We start from the raw sequence: 21,650 nt of genomic DNA on the forward strand, positions 1-21,650 counted from the left end.
AAAGCACAACTTATGCAGGGAATAAGTTGAAGGATGTTGGTGCTCCAAAAACAGCAGTAGGACAGTCCTTCCAGGATAACCAACTGTTTCAAATGTTCTTCCTCAGCTGATAAAGCCCAAATAAAGTCAAGTACATTCAAATACAATAAATGAGATGCTAGACCCGAACATTCTACAAACGGTTATTACACAATAAGAGATACATTACCAAGTAAAATGTCCAAAAGGGTACACAGGATACAAATGGTTCAGCTTTCACTAATCAGTGTAATTGGCTGACACTGTTAGCTAAAACATGGTTGCATCCCCAGGGATGTCAGATGCTCATGACAGACTCTTAATCGCAGGGCCGTGGGCTTGAGCTCCATGTTGAGCAAAAGATTCCTGCATTGGAGGGGCTTGGACAAAATGACCCTCATGTTTCCTTCCAACTCTATGATTCTCTGCCTCTACGTTTCTGTGTCATGGCCTTGAGGGTTGGGGAAGGGGAACATGGTAGCATGAGAGCCAGCAGAAGCAGGCAGTTGATGTGAGTGTCTCTGATCCTTCATGAGCGCTCAGTTATCTGAGGTTTGGACAAGGGGAGTCCGGTTCTTAAAGAGAGCCGTGAGTCAACAGGAGACATTTTTTCCTATACCCCCAACCATGAGATGTTTCCTGCAGCAACAAAGCTTTGTGGCGACCATATGAATCAGGAAAGAACAGGAAGCAGTTTGTGCTGATTGTGCGGCTGAAATTGCTTTGCGTGGCAAGTCCCCTCCCCCATGTGAAATGAAGACACTGAACACAGTATTTAAGGTTAATGGGCATAAAAGGCCACAACTTTATTGATTACAGAATTGTAAGGTATTGGCCTTAGGCATTGGCTCCTATCGACTACCCAGCATGGGGACCGGGAAGGGTTGTCCACAAGCCGTGGGAGTCCTGTTGAAGTACGCCAACTAGGATCCCAACGGGTGTCACCGCTCTGGGGCGTGCTGGGGGCCCTTACCTCCCTAGGTTTCAGACAAGGCAATGCCCCCCGGAGTCCTCTACCAGACTACCCTTTTCTTTTGGGGAAGGTGTTGGCGTTTCCTTCCCCCCTTTATTTGCATACCAATTGACCTCTGCCAATGCCTAACCGCCAACACCGAATAAGTTGTGACGTTTGCTACGAGGTAGGCGAAAAAACCAAAAGGCTCGACGAGAGCCAACTTGGAAAAATTCCTACCAGGCCCCTTGCGGCGACCAACCGAAGTCCATAGCAAGGTCAAGGCTACCTAAAACCTAAGGGGTGGGTGGGATGGGAAAAAACCGCTCAGCTGGAAAGGGGGCAAAATGGGCGGTCCCCGGGCGTGCCTAGCCTTAAATAGGCTAGGCCACGCCTCCCTGGTTCGCCGATTGGTGGGCCGGGTCGCCGACACGCCCAGGGATTCCCTAATGTCGCAGGGGCAAATGCCAGCCCCCGCGTGGGATGTGGGAGGGATTTCTGCCCGCAAACCCATCTCCTCCCAGGTCGGAAATGGCTTTGTGTCGTGTTACAGATAAGGGTTCTTGGCATATGGAGAGAAAGTAAGCAGAGGAATAACTATTTGGTGTGGCTCCACTACTAAAGAGGGCTTAGCTTTTCTAGCACGGCAGCAGTTGCGGCCCAGCTTGGGTGCTGGTGAGCCAGGGGGTAACATAGTTGTCCTGTGTGGCTGGCTGTCATCGTGGCAGCTGTGGGTGCTGGTGGGATTTCCCGCCAAATGAGCCAATCTCAGCCCTGGTGGTGTGGCTCTGGCGGCAGACCTTTCAGAGTCTGTTATGCCCAAGGAACAGACCAAAGGCAGCTGTGCTGCAATTGGGCAGTGCAGTTACAAACTGGATGTCCCACTTGCCCAGGCCGAATGCTGTGGCTCTGTCCGAAGGTAAACGGGCAGGGCACATGTTTGGCCTTGCTGTGGAATTAATTGGTCGCTGTAGAAGAAGAGTTTGGATTTGATATCCCGCTTTATCACTACCCGAAGGAATCGCAAAGCAGCTAACATTCTCCTTTCCCTTCCTCCCCTACAACTGAACACTCTGTGAGGTGAGTGGGGCTGAGAGACTTCAGAGAAGTGTGACTAGCCCAAGGTCACCCAGCACCTGCATGTGGAGGAGCGGAGATGCGAACCCAGTCCCCCAGATTATGAGTCCACCGCTCTTAACCACTACATCACAGTGGCTGTAGTTGGGGCCGGAAAGGAATTTCAGCCTGTCTGGGTTTTTGTTTTGTTTTGGTTTGGTTTTGCCTTATTAGGAGCAATTGTCACAACTTTTGGTGGGAAAAGGCATTGGGTTGGATCCTTAGCCTAAAGCAGGGGTCGGCAACCCGCGGCTCCGGAGCCGCATGCGGCTCTTTTACACCTTTGCCACGGCTCCGCAGATCCTCGGGGACCCTGAGCAGAAAAGCAGAAGTGCCAGAAAGAGGAGGGGTATGGAGCTGGGCAGCCGAGCCGGGCAAAGAAAGGCGGCGGCGGCAGCGGAGCTCGAGAGGCGGCGGCTGCTGGGATGGAGGAGGAAGCGGCGGCGGCCGGAGAAGGGCTGCTGCTGCTGCTGCTTCTGCCGCCGGAGGGAAGTTCTGCCAGGCGGCTTCATGGCTCATAGCTTCCCCCGGGATAGGACGGGCGGCGGCGGCGACGAGGGGGACGCCTCGTCTGGAGGACGGTGAGGAAGCGGCCGAGCAGCTCACGGCGGCGACGGCGGCGCCTCTTTCCTCATGGTGCAGGGAGCGAGGAAGAAGAGGAGGAGGGCAGTGGCAGGAAGGCGTGCCAGGGCGCGCTCCCTTTCACCGTCGCGGCAGCCCGCCCGCCCTCAGGCCCCGCGCGCTGTGTGACGTCGAGAGCCGCCCACCCAGACCACGCTCTCCTCAGCCCCGCGCGCGAGGCACCTGAGGCGAGGGAGAGAGAGCACGCGCGCGCGCTCGAGGGAAATGGCGGGGCGGGGTTTTTGTGGGGGGCGGCGGTGGTGCTTCGGGATCCTTTTCCGTGCCTTGCTTCTGAGTGGCTGCCAAGTTGAGGGAGAGCACCTGAGGTGAACCACAAAATGGGCCCGCCCTCCCTGTCAGGGAGGAAGGGGTGAATTATGTCAGTGACAAGGAGGGGATCCAGAGGTAGCCAGCAGGTGCTGTGATGCAGCATCTCGGCCTCAGAGAGAGGCGGGGGAGCACGAGAACAATTGCAGGGGGGGCAGTTAGGCACCAAAATCCTGCATGCTGGATTTCCCCCCTTCTCTCGTGCCTATGCAATTCCTGCCCTTCCCCCTCGAGATTTGCTGCAGAGACAAGCAAATGAAGAAGAAAGGGAAGAGTATTAGCTGACATGTCCCCGGATCCCATGGAAAGCACCACAGATTCCTTTGCTTACCAGCTCTTTTTATTTTAAGTTGGCTTCAAACCTGCAATTGTGTAGGTGTATGTATGTATACATATACACACATAAATATTCATATCTCTTCCCTCTCACCTTCCTTTTACCCAGTTTCTCTGGCACTGGTTTATAAATGCTGCTATGTAGAAATGATGAGAAAGTTGCACCAGCAGAAGGAATGGATATGTGCTGTTAGTAAAAAGAGAGGGAGTTGAACTGCAGGGAGGGACAGACACTTTTCTATGTATTAATTTGTATAATGCCCTCTATGCACATGGTGCTTTGCAAAAAATGGATATGAGAGGTACCATACCCCTCTTTGCTATCTGAAATAGACTTAGGGAAAAGACTGAGAATGGGGGAAGGGGAAGAATGTGTGGTTATTTACATTTGGCTTGTTTTGCGGCTCCCAGTTTGTTTTTTCCTTCGGAAATGGGTCCAAGTGGCTCTTTTTGTCTTAAAGGTTGCAGACTCCTGGCCTAAAGCTAAGGATCAAATTCAGCTTCAGGATCAAATTTCAGGGTTAAAGGGCTCCAGGGGGAGTGTTATGTCCTGAAGCCATGGAAACACCTCAAATGGTGACCTGGCGGGTTTCGCCTCATTATGACTTGTGTTGTGAGGGGCCTCCTTATCAGTAGGATCAGCTATGATGGATTATCATCCTGCAGGCACATTGGCTAATTCAGGATACATAGCCAATGCCTGCTTACATCTGTAATCAATAAAGTTGCGGCCATGTTCAATTCCAAAATGCTGCTGTGCCATTCTTGCTGTTCTTACACATCCACAATCATTACAACGCCGCGGGGCAACCCCTGGCCTGCTGTGCTGTGGTTCACAATAGCACCAGCTCATAAATGTGCTAAGTGAGACCCCTAAGGCAAATTGCTTTTCATGTTACCCTGCTGTAAGCAGGAAACACCAAGCATAAAATGAATTCCCCTCCAATTTGAGTCATTTCAGATATATTGCAGCAGCAGTTTCCTGAATACGCAGGGGTATTCAGCAAGCTTGGCTTCCACATTCATTCTCTTGTATTGCTCAATCCAGAAAAATCTGCAACTCATGCTGTGTATGTGGGACCATGAACTAATCTGTTTGTCTCAGTTTCTCATTTTTTCCAGTCTGAGATTCAGCTTGCTACATTCCTGCACCAGTAGTTCTTTTTTAAAGTCTAATATACATGATTCCCCCCCCCCCCACATTTCCCCAAGTGCACATACTATGGTATGCAGTTTTGCTTATTTTACAATATCCTATGCCTCAGCCAGAAAGTATGGATTAAAAACAAAACAAAACTCAACTCAACTCACTGGAAAGGAGTAGGTTTGGATGAACTAGGGTTGTTGAGCTTTTTTGGCATAATCGCAAAAAAGATGTTTTTGAGCTATGTTTTTTTTTTAATCGCCAAAAACGACACTGTTGACATGGGTTACCAGTATTCCGGCTATGTCTGGGAAATTCCAGATGTATGGCAACCCTAGGATGAGCCTGTCAATTACTCATTTTAAAAAATATTAAAGTCAGTTTGTGCATTCCCACATTAGTTCCCTTAAAAAAAAAATAGTCCTTTTGAAAGTTGTCAGCATCTACGTGTACATTTCTCCCAGTGTAGATGTTTTTGCAAACAGTTTCCTTTGGCGTAATGTCATCTTTTTTATCTGTGGTATCTGACTTCACTGGAGAAAAAGTCGATGCAGAGATAAGGTTTCATTCAGCAGCTCTGTTTTTGTACCGGGTGCACAATCCAGGATCTTGAGTTTGTTGTTTGCTCACAAGTAAAGAGTGATGCCTGTCATCCTGAGCATTTCGTGATGTCACAGCTCACATTAGTCACTTTAAACCCTCAAGTTTGTGTTCTGCACAGATGGTCACAGCAAAGTTCTGGTGGATTCTTGCATCTACTGCAGCAAAATGGTCACATTCTGTGTGCTCCATTTGTCCTCAAGTGCTACGTGAAACTAATGGAATCTCATGGGAAATGGCCCAGTAGTCTGTAAGTGCTAGGCTGGCTTGCAGAATTATGAAGGTGGCCTCTATGTCCCCACATATGTCATTGGTTGGATGACTGAGTTGGCCACCCCTGGCCAAGTCCCTTGGTGTAACATGCAACACAAGGCATCAAATAACAGAAAACATTTGTAGTGGGCGAGTTCCAGTGGGTGGCATGAGCTCTTAATCCTCTTGACTGACATGATTTAAGTCAACAGAGGGTTAAGGAGCCATGACTGCCGAGATACATTCCCATCCCCTCCCATGTGAAAGGAGGCAACAAATATTGACCAAAGGGCTCAGCAAACTCTTTTAAGGAGGGGGTTCCAAGAAATGTTAGAGTAAGAGGTGCGGTAGCATTGAGTAGTGAAGACAGGGGCGTGTGGTGTGAGAGCAAGAAGCGAAGGCTGGAGATGTTAATAAAGGAAGATCCTTTAAGCTAAGCTAAGAGGAAGGCATACTGGGCAAATCCTCACCTTGATCAATCTATGTCCCCACTGCAGAAGGATGTGTGGATCCAGAATTGTCCTCCATAGTCACCTACAATCACACTTGTTAAAAAAAATAAAATTTTATTAAAGATTTCTTAATTTACAAAGAGACATGCATTGTCTCTTTTTCCAAGCTGTGTTTTCTACAGATCAGTTTCATTTGTTGTGAAACATTAGTGTTATATACAATGTTAGGTTAGGAAGAAGAGGGGGAGGGGGAATGGTGAGTGGCGTGGGGTCGGGTGGCAATGCTTCAATTCTTCTACTTAGTGTTTGTGTAGGGTTTTGCGTCAGTGTCAGTTGTGTGGGTTCTCTTACTATTCACTTGTTGTATTTCCTTGGGGGTGGCCTCGGGTTTGGTTGGTTGTAGTGAGATTTGTTTTTGTGTGGTGTGTGTGTGTGTGTGTGTGTGTGTGTGTGTGTGTGTGTTTGCCAGATTGATTCGTATGCTGTTGGTGGGTTCTTGTTGTTGTCTTGTTGGGCTGTGTATGTGATGAAGGGTAACCATACCGGGGTAAAAGCATCTTCTTCTATTTGTCCCGTGTCAATTTCAGTTTGTTGGTACCTACAGACACACTGTCAAGACCATATTCATGGAAGACAATCTAACTCAGCTACGAGTGATAGAAGAAGAAGAAGAAGAAGAAGAAGAAGAAGAAGAAGAAGAAGAAGAAAGTTTTACCCCCTAGACTGGTAGCTTGTAAGGCAGACGGGAGGGGGCTGGCTGAGGACACACTGTGGTGGTCATTATCATTAATTCCATTTATTATCTACCCTTCACCAGCAGGTCCCAGGGCAGGTAACAACAATTTAAAATTCAGAATTAAAAACAGCTGCAACAGAGTACAGCCACAGGGATAGGGTGAACCTGGAAAGCACATATCTCAGGTGTCAAAAGGCTGGGGTTAAGAGGGATGTCTTCAGCATTCACCAAAAGCTGTAATGAAGAAGCCAGACATATCTCTGTGGGAGGGAGTTCCACAACCGCAGAGAATGTCCCCTGCCAGGCCACCACTACAAAACCTATGTGGAAGGTGGAGCTACCAAGAGAGGCTACTCTGTTGATCTTAATAGACCCAGAGAGGATCTGTAGGAAAGGAGGTGGTCTTTCAGATACTTGGGGCCTAAATAATGTAGGGCTTTGAAGAGTAGCAATAGCACCTTGAACTGGGCTTGGAAGCAAAGCGCCAGCCAGTTCTTAGTATAGGAGGTTGGTTGGGCAGTGGTCAGGCAGTTATTTGTCCTAATCAATCAGCTTCCACTGGTGGGGATTCTTCTGAGTAAACATCTACAGGATGCATCTGCAAAAGAGGATGTACTACATGCCCTTTTAGTACTGTTGGGAAGAAATTCGAGATTTTCTCCAGAAAGCCTCTCTTGGGCCCTAAGCACACTGCGCTGAGTAAACCACACTGCCCCAAGCACTCCAGCTCATGATCCTTTAAGTAATCCAAACTTAAACACGTAAACACTTCCGTGGTAAGGAGAATTGCATGTGCATTGACCCAAATCTGAACTTACTGTCCCTCCTCCAGGAAGCAATGACTCAACCTATCACACACCTCTGTATATGCTACCTTAATGTGCTGGTTACTCCCTCCAGTATAAATGTGGCAAACTTGTCACCGAGAGAATTAGGAGCTTCCCAGCAGGTAAGTGGACTTTTCTCATTAGACACCCGTGAAATGAACATGGGAGGAGTGTGAGGAAATGGATAAGTCCACCGAGCTTTCTTTGATTATGTACTATCTGGTTTCAGAAGCCCGTATGCAAGCTATATTCAAAATTATATCTTAATAGATTTGCAAATGAAGTAAATGGGGAAACATACTTTGTTTTTAGAGGAAAAATATACTTCACAGCAAGCATCATCTTAGAAGAAGCACTCTGTGCTTTGCAAGAGAGAATTGGGAATGCCTGCTTAATACCCACTCTTGTTGTTTTTAATGATATAATAATTTTTAAAATTAAAAAAAAAATGATTCATCTATCAAAGACTTTTTATTCCATTTGTTCCTAACCGTTTAATACTACAAAATGAGATAGCCTTAATAGATGCAGTATTTCTGAAAGGAGGGTTTGACATATTTATTTATTCAGAAAGGTTTGTAGACCACTTAATCAGAAAACTCTCTAAGCAAAAATTATCACTAACATTATCAACAGAACACAGCTAAAATTCACAAAACCTTAAAAAAACAAACCCCTGGGTATCCACAAAAAAGAGAAAACACAGATAACATCAGTCAACAAAAGCAAAAACTGGTACAAAAATAAGCTTTCAGTAGGCATCTAAAACAGCACAGTGGTACCTTGGGTTAAGAGCTTAATTCATTGTGGAGGTCCATTTTTAACCTGAAACTGTTCTTAACTTGAGGTACCACTTTAGCCAATGGGGCCTCCTGCTGCTGCCGTGCGATTTCTGTTTTCATCCTGAAGCAAAGTTCTTAACCTGAGGTACTATTTCTGGGTTAGCGGAGTCAGTAACCTGAAGCGTCTGTAACCTGAAGCGTCTGTAAACCGAGGTACCACTATATAGCAAAGGTACCTGCATAATGTCAATAAGACAGGGGGCTCCAAAGCATAAGTGATGTGATGTTCAGTGGCGTAGCGTGGGTTGTCAGCACCCAGGGCAAGGCAAGTAATTTGCACTCCCTAACCCGTGGATTTGCGCCCCCTAACCCTAACCCCCAGATGTTGCCCCCGGTGCGGCCAGCCCCCCCTGCACCCCTCACGCTACACCACTGGCCATGTTGAAAGGTTGACTCTTTGCAGATGCAGAATGAATATCATATGCCAGTAAAGAAAAAGAAAAGGAAACAATAAATTCACACATTTACCATTGGCTCTAGTTTGGTCCTTACTCTTTGATGCACTTGCATCATAAGGTTGAGCATCAAAGTGCCATTCCTCTTTCTTCTCTTCTTGTTTTGCAGCCATGGGGATGAGGATGCTGCTGCCAATCGCTGTGGGGCTCACCCTCCTCGGTGGTGAGTAGAGACTTGGGCGGTGTGACTAGGAAATCGTCCAAGGACAAAAGTCTGCAAATAGGAGGACTGAATGGGCAACCCACAATTCAGCCATTTGACCAGATAACAATCAGTAGCAGATAAGAGTCACATAGTTGGGGAAATCCATAGGCAATGTATCCATGCCTCTGATGAGGTTTGCCACAAATTAAGTGAATTGTCAGGAGTATAGGCTTTGGATATGGGCTGGTTGTGGGCTCAGTGATTGCAAAATCTAGGCAGACGCTCAAATCATGTACTAGGATGAACATCCTTCCGGTGATATGCATTGAATTCTACTTGTTTTGTGAGCCCCCCCCCCCGGAGTAGGAATCACCACTTAAAAGGATCACAGGGCTGAGAGTGTCTTAACCCCTACCCTGCCTGAGACATTTGTGGGCTTCTGTAAGCCACAGTAGATAATAAGACTAGACGGGCCAAGACACTTCAGTGTGTAGCAATGTGTGTACCTGTGTGCAGGGCTGGATTTAGGTTTGATGGGGCCCTAAGCTACTGAAGGAAATGAGGCCCTTTATATGTCCAGCTGTCTTTTGTCAACAACAAATGGTCGCTGTTTTTTGTTGTTGAATATATGCTATATGGTAATTTATGGATCTAACAGGTATCTAAAGTCACTTGCACATGTTGCCGTGCAACCAGTCCATGCAGAATGTAGGCACCCTATATATAGAAAAGGGCAATATATATTTTAGGGAGCAGGCTAGCAGGCCTCCATTACTTACATCATAGGAGCCTACACAACACAAAACACTGTTGCTGTATGTAGGTTTTATTTCATTTGTTTTGTATCTTATACAGTGGTACCTCGGGTTAAGTACTTAATTCGTTCCGGAGGTCCGTTCTTAACCTGAAACTGTTCTTAACCTGAAGCACCACTTTAGCTAATGGGGCCTCCCGCTGCTGCCGCGCCACCGGAACACAATTTCTGTTCTCATCCTGAAGCAAAGTTCTTAACCCGAGGTACTACTTCTGGGTTAGCGGAGTCTGTAACCTGAAGCATATGTAACCTGAAGCGTATGTAACCCGAGGTACCACTGTATTTTGGAAATGTACATCCAGTTTTTGGGGGGCTCCCAAGAGAGTTGAGCCCTAAGCTACAGCTTGTTTAGCTTATATGTAAATCCAGCAGTGCCTGTGTGCATGCAAGGACGCTGAATATGAGGATGTGAATAAAAAGAGTCAGAATCGAATGTACTATCTCTTCATCCTGAGCAAAATCTGGGATCCTGAGAATTTAATTATTCCTCCCTGCTACTCTTTCCTTTTTTAAAAAGAGCAAGTTCCTAGCCAGTGGAAAGTATGAGATATTATTATAGAAGATAGTGTCAGTTTGAAGCTTCAGAAAGCAGAGGATATGTCTACACAGGATTCCAGGTAGGCCCTTCCTGACAGAGGCCGGTCCCTTTACTGAAGGAACGGCCTAGAGGGAAGCCCTCCCTTTGAAAGAGTCCCCTATTTGAAGGGATGACTAGTGTGATAGGACTCAGCTACACAGCTGCAAATAAAACATTTTAAGTGTGTTGTAAAGCACATTATACAATGGTGGCACTAGATGGCAATGGTGAGTTATGGCAAATTCAATATATTTTTCAAAACATTTTTTTAAAAACATTTTCACATTATTTATATGTGTGTAGATTCCACCTCAGCCTCATTAAAGTTAAAGAGATGCCTGAAGTATCAGCAGCAGCAGTAGCAGTAGATAGTAAATGAAATCCAGCAAGCAGGTTGTTAGGGGGCAGCGAGGCAAGTCTGGATTCACTCTCCCTTTCCCCAGCAAAACAGCTGATGGCCAGAATGAAACCTTTTGAAAAAGAGCTAACTACACATGCATGAGAACCCCAGATATTCCGCATGAGCCAGGGGTTCATGGGTCTGCCAGTATCTTCTCTGGCACACATGACCTCTGTCCAGTGGCGTAGCGTGGGTTGTCAGCACCCGGGGCAAGGCAAGTAATTTGTGCCCCCTAACCCGTGGATTTGCGCCCCCTAACCCTAACCCCCAGATGTTGCGCCCGGTGCGGCCGGCCCCCCTTGCACCCCCCACGCTACGCCACTGCCTCTGTCTATGCCACCTCAAATGTCCACAATGCATGAGAGAAGTGTTTGCTTTTCTCAATCAGTTCCTGTTTGCTCTGGCTTAGCCTCTCCTGCTTTGGCATGCCCACATTTTGTTGGGTGTGAGGATTGGACACTCGCCATCTTTTCCCTACTGAACAGAGGGAAACGGCAAAGAATGTCTCTCTGTGGGGCTGATGTCACTGCCTCCCCCTCCGAACTTTTGTGGCCCTGTCTCTTTTTCTGCTCTTTTAGATCCATTTGTGTTATGCCACCCTTTTGACATCCATTTTGTGAGGGGCACCCATGGCACTTTCTCAAATTTCCAAAAATGCCTATTGCACTGGGAAGTTGGAAACGTCTGGCATGGGGGTACTCTGTTAGATAATGTAATAAGTATTCTTATTTCTGGGGTGTGTACAGAAATGCTTTGATGGGATAACCTTTGGTAGGGCACATTGTCAAGACTTGCGGTGCCTTTGGTAGGGCACATTGTCAAGAATTGCGGGCATTGGATTCTTTTACTGCCGTCCCGTAAAGTCCTTGTTCAATTAAAGGAAAAACAAAATATTTATTTCCCACTGTCAGATATTTTGGTGGGGGGATTTTATAGACCCTGTCATAATACCCAGACATCATACTGTCCAACCTTTGGAGATCCAAACCCAGAGGTATGTCTTCTGGGATGTGCTCCTGGGCAAGTCAGGTGACCCACTTCTCGCTCCCCAAATCTCATAAGGTGCCTAAAAACATGGGAGATTTCAGCCCCCCAAAAGTGCTTTCTGGGTTGCAGAAGGACAGTGGAAGAGCATGCTTACTTTTCTTTCTTTTCTTCCAGGCTTCCATGCTGTAATGCCCACTGGCCGGGAGTTCATCACAGCCTTCCTGCAAAACCATAAGCTGGACTACTCTGAAGCTCAGTTCCAGCTCTATGTTTCCGGCTACTCACCTTCTACCACCGTCACTATCTCAGTCTACAAATCTAAGTTCCACAGCCAATTCCCCCTTGCCCGGGGTCAGACTGCAAAAGTGAAGATACCAGCTTATGCAGAGATGGCCGGCACAGCTAAATTCTGCTACACCGTCGTGGTGAAAGCTAACCAAGACATCTCTGTGTTGGCCCTCAACTCCAAGAAGAATACAGCCGACACCACCGTGATCTACCCAGTCCACAGCCTAGGCTCTGAATACTACATCCTCACACCTCCTGGAGAGCTGTCCAATTCATACAAGGAGTTCTCCATCATTGCGTGGCAGGACCTCACTGCAGTGGAGATCAATCTCAAGGGCAGCGTGAGATTCCAGGGGCGCATCTACCCAGCAGGCAGCAAGCTGAATGTTGTCCTTTCTCCATACGAAGCCATCCAGCTCCAGAGCCGCCAAGACCTCTCTGGCACCCTTGTAAGATCAGCACGGCCAGTGGCAGTGCTGAGTGGGCACACCTGCGCCAATATGAACACCAATTGCAACCATGTGGTGGAGCAGCTTCTGCCAGTGTCTAGCTGGGGCCGGGCCTTCTTTCTCCTCCCACTCTCTTTCCAGACAAAGTACGACCTTGCATACATAGTGGCGTCCCAGCCCACCACAGTCACCTGTGTCTCTGATGGGATCCATACGAACTACAACCTTGTGGCCGGGCAGGTGCTTCAGCTGAAAGTCTCACGTTCGGGTCCCATTTACATCACAGCCAACGTGGGCATCCAGGTCTTCTTCTTTTGCACCGGTGGTACCCATTCTGGCCTGACCTTCGACCCCTTCCTCCTCAGTATCCCTGACGTGTTCAGCTACTGTACATCTTACACCCTTGGGGGCCTGGAGGACTTTGACAATTCTGCGTTCATCGTTGCTAAGACCGCTGCTGCTTCTGGGATCACCATGGATGGTCGTGCGTTGAGTGGCACCTCTTGGAGACAGATTCCAGGAACAGAATACTCCTGGAGCGAGTACAGTCTGGGGAAGAAAGAAAGCACCCATTCCATGACACATCCCAGCATCCCCTTTGCCCTGCTAAGTTTTGGCATTGCCAGCAGGAATGCCTATGGTGCATTGGCACTCTGCCATCGTGGTGAGTTGTGGGGCTTGTTGAGGTGGGAGAACAAGGTGCTGAATTTCCTTTTTTTCCCCCAAGACAACATCCCATACTGCTGTCTTTAATACAAAAATTTAATACAAAACAGAACAAACATAAAATTTCACGTCAAATTTTCACAAATTACTTCTTTTTTGGACTTCCTTCAGCTTCCCCCAAAATCACCCATAGTTATTATCCTTAATACGCATTTCATCATTCGTATTGACATTTATAATTCCTTAATTTCTTTCTCTTTAGACAATACTTGTTAGTTTTTCATAGAGCTTTCTTATACCCCTCTAGCGTTATCTGTCCCTCACTTATGCTTTCCAGATATTCCACAAATTTCCCCCAGTCTTCGATGAATCTTTGGTCTCTTTGGTATCTAATTTTCCCAGTCAATTTATCCAATTCAGCGTAGTCTAACAGTTTCATTCTCCATTCTTCCACCGTCGGTATTTCCTGCAGTTTCCATTTCTGTGCCAGCAACACTCTTGCTGCAGTCATTGCATATTGGAAAAACTTACAGTCTTTTCTTCTTATTTCATTTCCTAATATTCCTAACAGAAAGATCTCTGGTTTCCTCAAAAATGTATATTTTAAAATTTTCTTCATCTCATTATATATCTTTTCCCAGAAGTCTTTCACTTTCTTACATTCCCACCACATATGATAAAAGGAACCTTCTTTGTCTTTACATTTCCAACACTTATTACAGGTCTTATACATTTTTGCTAGTTTCACCGGTGTTATGTACCATCTATAAAACATTTTCATAACATTTTCTTTTAATGTCGTACATGCTGTAAATTTTAAATTTTCTTTCCACAGTTTTTCCCAGTCCTCAAATTGTATGTTATATCCAATATCCCTGGCCCAGTGTATCATAACCGACTTAACTTCCTCATCTTTCAAATTCCATTCTAACAACAGTTTATACATTTTGGATAAGGTTTTATAACCACTATTTATTATTTCTGTCTGAAATTTTGAGTCCTTGTCAGCATATCCATCATTCTTGATATCTTTCTTAAACATTTCGTTTATCTGAAAGTAATGCAACCAATCATATACATTTTCTTTAACCTGTTCATATGGTTTCATTTTCCATTTTCCCCTTCTTTTAATAACAGTTGACCGTAGGTAATCCAATTACCTCTCATGTTAGTTTTTTTTAACACTCATAACTTCCAATGGAGACAACCAGTGCGACACTTTAGGTTCTAATAGGTTTTTATACCTATCCCATACTTCAATCAAAGGACCTCTGAAGATGTGGCTCTCGAAACCTTTATGGGCTTTCTTTTTCTCATACCATAAATACGCGTGCTGAATTTCCATTGAGCAAAGGATGATCAGCATTGCAGGGTCCGAATCCCTGCTCAGCAATGGAACTCAATGCATGATCTTGGGCCAATCTCTCTCTTTCAGTGTAACCAACCTCACAGGGCTCTTGAGGAAATAAATTGGGCTTCCCTCCTTGTGCATAGCTTCTTGGAGAAAGGGTTGGATACAAATATAGTCTCCAGTTCATGGGAACATAGGAATATAGGACCTGCCTTAGAATCATAGATTTGTAGAGCTGGAAGTATCACCTAGTCCAACCCCCTGCAATGCAGGAATCTCAACTAAGGCATGTGTGACAGATGGCCATATAACCTCTGTTTGAAAACCTTGCATGTAGGAGAGGTCACCACCTTCCAAAGCAGTCTGTTCCTTATACTGAGTCAGACCACTGGTCTACCTAGCTCAGTACTGTCAACACTGATGGTCAGTGGATCATCTGCCATAGCAGTTTCTCCCTCCCCCTCCCCCCACCCCAGTCTTACATAGTCTTTCTGGATTGCCCACATGGCAGAGAGTGTGTGCAATCAGGACTGAGTAGCTGACAGTCTTAGTCATATACAACTCTCTCGTGGCTTTTCTGCCTGGAAACACATGGGAGGGACCTCTTGCCACAGCAACACATTTGGACTGCAGAGCACTGGCCAGATAAGAGAAGATGGACAGAAATGTCACCAGGAGCTTCTCTAAATTCAAATGTTAGTAGAAAATGTGTGCAAGGCAAGAAAGCGTGTGTAGCTTTGAGATTTGGGGGGGGGGGATCTTTTTTAAAAAAAATTCCTTGAAATTCTCCTTGTGAGGTCTTTGCCCTATAGCCCCAAGTGCAAGAGCCTTTGCTGTGTGCAGTGCCTATATAGCTGTGCATGCCTAGGTAGGCAGCCCCTTGCAGATGTTGCCTTGAGCATGCACACATCTAGAGGATTTAGCTAGCAGCATGCATGATGTTGAGGGCCTGAAACATTGGCATGGACCCACCAACCTTCATCTCCAAGTGTTTGGCGTGTATATGGAGAAGGTCAGGCAATGAGAGGATAGCTTAAGTATTGCTATCAAAACTTTATCATTTAACTTGTCGGATGTGTTGGGCTATACAGGGGGAAAAGCTGGCTTCCTCCATCCCTCAATCTATTGCTCTGATTGTGTCGAAGGTCACCCATTCGACCTCTCCTCTCTCTCTCTTCTTGTGCCCATTCTCTTCCTCTCTTCCCCACTCTTATACTAACCCCTCCTCTTTTTCACCAGCCTCTCAGCCTGTCCCCCAACCATCCTGCAGTTCCACCAAGTGCCGGAAGAAGGAGACTTGCCAGATCAGGAACGGCCAGCCTGTATGTGTGGCACAGTCTACTGCCACCTGCTGGTCTCTGGGTGACCCCCATTACCGTACTTTTGACAAGCAGAAATACAACTTCATGGGCACCTGCACCTACACGCTGGCCAAGACCTGCGGATCAGACACCACACTCCCAGCTTTCCACATCACAGCCAAAAATGAGAACCAAGGCAGACGGAGCGTGTCCTTCATAGGGTTTGTGACAGTCCAGGTCCATGGATACCACATAAGTGTGGCCAGAAAGGAGTATGGCATAGTCAGGGTAAGAACAATAGCATTCCATTGTCTTAACTGCATGAACCAGGGCCCATATCAGGCTAGGGATGAATGGGTCAGTCAACTTCCATTCTGTGTCACTTTTGCATGTGCTAATTACACTGAGGACTGATCATCCTATTAGGACTATCCCTCCTGATATTTCTGAATGGGCATGTGTAGTTCTATTTTAAATAGGTTATTGTGGCACACCATGACTTGGATTGCATACGTTGGGTGCCACATTGGGTGTGGCTAGTCCTGTTTCACAGCAGGTAGTTGGAACAACTCCCAACTCTATCACCCTACACTAGGGGCTTCAATAATGCATATCTAACAGTAACATATTCTGTACCAGGTGAATAACCAACGCTCCCAGCTGCCCATCTCCCTACAAGAGGGGAAGCTGCGTCTATACCAGAGCGGGACCTCTGTCTTCATCGAGACTGACTTCTCACTGAAGGTTTCCTATGACTGGAACAACCGCCTCTGGGTGAAGATTCCCAGCAGCTTCTTTGAGAACGTTTGCGGCTTGTGCGGTAACTACAATGGTGACCCTACTGATGACTTCAAGACCTCGGCTGGGTCCTTGGCCCCCAGCCCTGTGGAGTTTGGGAAGACCTGGAAAGTGGACGATGGCAACAAGCTCTGCTGGGATGACTGCCATGGAGAATGCAAGAAGGTCACCTTGGAGGTGCTCATCAAATACAAAGTGGAGACTTTCTGTGGCTGGATCAGCAAACGGGAGGGCGGCCCGTTCAGCCAGTGCCACTCTGTCATTGACCCCGAAATCTTTGTGGAAAACTGTGCCTATGACCTCTATATCTACGAAGGACACCGAGAGACTTTGTGCCAAGCACTGCAGAGCTATGCCGATGCCTGCCAGAGGGAAGGCGTAACCCTGTTGGACTGGAGAAGACTCACGGGCTGCTGTGAGTAGAATTAATTGCTTATGACAGGGGTCCCCAAGCTCCTTTGGAAACATTTGGAAATATAAGAAACTGTTGTGGGCAACACAAATTGCCCGTTTCCCAGAAGAAAAATTGGTGGTGCTCATAATGCTTTCCTTCCCAAAAATTCAAAACACTTATACATTGCTCAAAGCAAATAAAACACAGGAGGCAACTGCATTAAGTAACACTGTAAATTAAATAACAAACAATTTGCCTCTATTTCACAACACCCAGCCTCAGCAGCTTGGGGCATCCATCTCAATCTACCCAAAGGCTGTCTTACCATTGGTGCTGGGAGTAATGGGTGTGCAATCTCTCTGATAATAAATCCCAATGAAAAAGAAAGGGATTGTGGATAATTGTGCCCTTATTTTTCTCTGTCTCTCTCTTTTGCAGTGCTCTCCTGCCCTGACAACAGCCAGTACAAGCTCTGCGGCTCAGCCTGCCCAGCCACTTGCAACGACCAAGCTCTTCCTTCCAACTGCTCTTCATCACGCTGCGTGGAAACTTGTCAGTGCAACGAGGGTTTTGTGCTGGAAGCTGGGAAGTGTATCCCCAAGGCAGCTTGCGGTTGTGCCTTCGAAGGGAGGCTCTTTTCTCCCGGCGAGCAGTTCTGGGGAGACAGCACATGCACAAAGCGCTGCATCTGTGACCCGCAGAGCAAGCAGATGAAATGCCAGCCTGCCAGCTGCAAGGCTGGAGAGCAGTGCAGGGTGGAGAATGGCCTCCAGAACTGCTACCCAACTGGTTACGCCACCTGTTCTGCAGCCGGTTACTCTCATTACCATGGTTTTGACGGTCAGAGTTTTAACTTCCAGGGCACCTGCCTCTACACATTTGCAGGACTCAGCCAGAAGCGCAACGACTTGGTGGATTTCCAAGTCTTAGTCCAGAACTCGGGCCAGGGCAGCTGGTCTACATCCCTCAACAAACTGGTCAAGGTTCAAGTCTATGGCCTGGAGATAACAGTCAGCTGGGCTCATCGTGGAAGAGTTCTGGTGAGTCTAAATGAGGCCTCCTTTGGGGAGCGAGTCTGTTAAAAGCCTGCACACATCCATGGAGCACATATGTGTGTGCCCCATCCCCGTTCCACCCTGTTCCACCCTCCGTTCCACCCTCGTTCTGCCTTCTTCTGGGTCCAAAAGAACCCACATGTCGGCGATCACACGTAAATTGTACGCACCACAAATGTCTTTGCTAAGCCATCGTTTGGCATAGCTCAAAGCCATAGCACCAGATTTTGAGCATGATCTTCCCCACTCATCCTTCCCACTTTATCTCTCCTCCCAGGTGAATGGTTTGCTGACCAACTTGCCCTACAGGGTGGGCCTGGACCAAGTACTCATCTATCAGAAGGGCTGGGATGTTGTGATCCAAACAGATATCGCCCTCACCATCACCATTGTCTGGCAAAGCCGCCTCACGGTCACTGTGCCAAAGTCCTACGAAGGAGCCCTCGGTGGTCTCTGTGGCAACTTCAACAGCAACAAACAAGACGACTTGGCATCCAGTGACGCAGCCTCAGTTTCGACAGCCTTGGGACGGCGCTGGAAGGTGGCCGAGTCCCTTGGATGCAGAGAAGTGAGCCCCAGGGTGTGTCCGGACTTGGAAAACATTGCCCAGCGCCAGCGAAGCGTCAGTGCAGAATGTGGACTCCTGGTGGACAAGAGTGGCCCGTTTAGGGAGTGTCATGGCAGAATTGACCCTGAGGTGTTTTTCCTGGACTGTGTTTTTGACTACTGCACCTTTAATGGTCAGAAGGCTGTGCTGGGCCATGTCATTGCTGCTTACACTGCAGCCTGCCAAGCCATACAGGTGACCATATATATCTGGAGGATCAACATATTCTGGAGTAAGTATGATCCAGTTTGCTCCAGTTGTGAAGAGGGTGGAGCTCCCTAGGGCAGTTTTTTTTTTTTTTAAGCTTGGGCCCCTCAATATTGCTGGATTGTGTAGAATGGCATTAGTTTAGAAGGTGCCAGGCACGTTATATGGCACAAAGGATAGGAGTGATAAAGATTTGATCCAGTTCTCATTGGACGGCGAAATTACACAATTCACGCTTTCCTAAAGCAATGGGTGAACCAAAAGGCAGCCACCCCTCAAAATCTACACTTTTCCTAATTCCACAGTGCATTTCTCCAGCCAAGTAATGTGCTCCAAAAATGCATATATTAGGAAGGGTAAAGGATAACAAATGAATATTTCAATGACAATAACACAGGAAAAAAAGATGCTATAAAAGGGAATGTTGTGTTAAAATATATAAGGAGGAAATTGCTCTAAAATGCTGAAGAATGTTTATGGGAACATTTGGGCATTGTTTTCAAAGGGGGGGGGAGGTGCAAACTGATGTGGAAATATGGAGAACTGGGTTTAACATTGAGAAACCAGAACTAGCAGATTTCCCTATCCCTACACATTGCTCTTTCCTCCCATGTCTCGTTCCTCTCCACCTCCCAGCATCTGCCTGCTGAGGCGGCCCTCAGCCCTGGTTCCAAACCTTCCATTTCCTCTTCACTCTCTCACAGTTTTCCACATCTGTAACAGGCAGCCAATAATCTGTGGCCCCCTGAGTGTGCTCTGTCTCCATTGGGCTGTTTAGGGCAGGTGGGTTGCTCCTTAAGGTTCTCCTGAGCCTGCTGACATCTCCCTTTCCTGTATGGGTGGGTGATGCAGCTTTGGCTACATAAGCAACAGCACTCACATCCCGAACATTGGAAAGAGGGGGAGCAACGCTGTCACAACAGCCTGGGTTTATGTTAGTCTCCGGTGTAGTAATGGAAATAGAAGAGTTCGTGATATTGATGGGAAATGCATTTTCTAACCCTCCCATTCCAGAGCCGGTCTGTCCCCGAAACAGCCACTACGAGCTCTGTGCCAGGAGCTGCCAACAGACCTGCAGCAGCCTCTACTCCCCTCTGCCTTGCTCAGCACACTGTGCAGAAGGCTGTGTCTGTGATGAAGGCTTTGTGCTCAGCGGCGACCGCTGCGTCCCCATGTCTCAGTGTGGCTGCGTCTACCAGGAGCGGTACTATACAGCTGGGCAAACCTTCTACCCAACCAGCAAGTGCAATGTGGAGTGTGTGTGCCAGGCTGGTGGAGTGGTTGACTGCAAGGAAACCTCTTGTGGCCCTGGTGAGGAGTGTAGGGCAGTGGACGGCGTCCATAAATGCCACCCCGTTGGCTCAGCCACTTGCTCAGTCTCTGGTGATCCCCATTACATCTCCTTCGATGGAGTACGCTTCAACTTCCAGGGCACCTGCACCTATGTCCTTGCTAAGGCTGCCATCACAGACAAGAAGAACTTGAAGGCTTTCACCATCACTGAAGAAAATGAGGCCTGGGGGAGCAGAAAAGCCTCGGTCACCAAGATGGTCTCTGTGGAAGTCTATGGCACCACACTTACTTTGATCCAGAACAAGAAGGGACAGATCAAGGTAGGTGTTTGCATGCTGCCCATGCTCTTATCCAAGAAGCTCTGGGCAGTGCACATATGTCTCCATTTTAACTCCAAGGGTCTTCTTCTTTGGCAATCACTCATAACTGAGTAAGGTTGTCTTCCATAAACACGGTTTTAACAATGAGTCCGTAAGTTACTGTGGAAGCCAATACTGGATCCACACATCATTCCACAGTGGGGGCATTGGTTTCCGGGCAGGAATTGATCACGGTGAGGGTTTGCCAACTGTGCCTTCCTCGTACCATGTTTCTCCCTTTCATCCTGAGTTCAAGCATCTTCAAAGTCCATGGCACCTTTGGTAAAGGCTGTTCTCCAATTGGAGCGCTCGCAGGCCAGTGTGTCCCAGTTGTTGGTGTTTATACTACATTTGTTTAGATTTGCCAAACTCCAAGGGTGGGGATGCCTAATTAGGCAGACCAGGCTATTTTGGCCAATCACATCCACCTGCTCGTTACATTCACCCAGGGCTTTTTTTCCTGCCGGAACTTGCTGGAACTCAGTTCTGGCACCTCTCAGGTGGGCGCCATTGCTATTATAAGAGAACAAGGGAGATATTCATGGTGAGTTCCGGCACCTCTTTTTCTAGAAAAATAGCACTGCCTACACCTGATGTTGTATATGCATTTGGGGTATTTCTGAGCCAAGAATTGCATCACCAAATTCAGAGATGTGTGAGAGCTGACAGATAACTGTGTTCTGATCCAGGTATTTGTCCAGACAGTGCACATCGGATGGAGTTTGCCATCTACAGTTCATTTTATACAGCTAATTATAAGGAATTATATCTTAACACTCACACACATGTGTATGTTTAAAATTAGGGTCACAACTATCCTCTCTGAATTTTTAATTGTGTCATTTTTGGTTTCACTTGGCAATTTTATCTCCTCGGTGGTGCTAACATATATTTGCACTTTTGTACACAAAGTGCAATGGCCAGGAGCTCATGCAAACATAGCTAGCTGTATATATTATCTCCTGCACATCTTAAGTCAATTAAACATTAATAAAGCTATTGCTTAAGCCAATGAAAAGTTACAGCCCTATCATTTCAATGAAAAATTCAGCTGCTACGTTTGAACATGAGATCTACTTCACTGAATAAATCCAGACTTGGGAGAGAAAGACCAGTGCTTTAATCATGGCTCTAGTTCTACGTTAGCATATCCCAAGAAGACCACAGATGCATTTGACCTTGGTTAGGCCAAAGGAAGCTGCCTTATACTGAGTAAAACCTTTGGTCGATTTCAGTATTATTTGCTCTGCAATGGCATGGAGCAGCTATCCAGCATTTCAG

The 21,650-nt window shown here is 46.9% G+C and overlaps 1 protein-coding gene across 1 annotated transcript in view; it reads left to right on the top strand.

The window, feature by feature from the left end:
• Positions 1-2,596: 2,596 nt before the first annotated feature.
• Positions 2,597-21,650, top strand: part of LOC310711147 (IgGFc-binding protein-like) — a gene marked incomplete at its 5' end in the record, with an annotated part of 39,694 nt that continues 20,640 nt past the window's right edge. The window contains 10 exons of the mRNA XM_083512615.1: positions 2,597-2,667; positions 4,419-4,440; positions 7,455-7,503; positions 8,788-8,841; positions 11,776-13,002; positions 15,595-15,944; positions 16,296-16,869; positions 17,287-17,888; positions 18,181-18,742; positions 19,732-20,330. Of these exons, the coding sequence (XP_083368741.1) occupies positions 2,597-2,667; positions 4,419-4,440; positions 7,455-7,503; positions 8,788-8,841; positions 11,776-13,002; positions 15,595-15,944; positions 16,296-16,869; positions 17,287-17,888; positions 18,181-18,742; positions 19,732-20,330 (4,110 nt within the window). The remainder of the gene's footprint in view (positions 2,668-4,418; positions 4,441-7,454; positions 7,504-8,787; positions 8,842-11,775; positions 13,003-15,594; positions 15,945-16,295; positions 16,870-17,286; positions 17,889-18,180; positions 18,743-19,731; positions 20,331-21,650) is intronic.

Source organism: Podarcis liolepis (assembly GCF_965112155.1).
Source record: "Podarcis liolepis genome assembly, chromosome: 7".
NCBI lineage: Eukaryota > Metazoa > Chordata > Lepidosauria > Squamata > Lacertidae > Podarcis > Podarcis liolepis.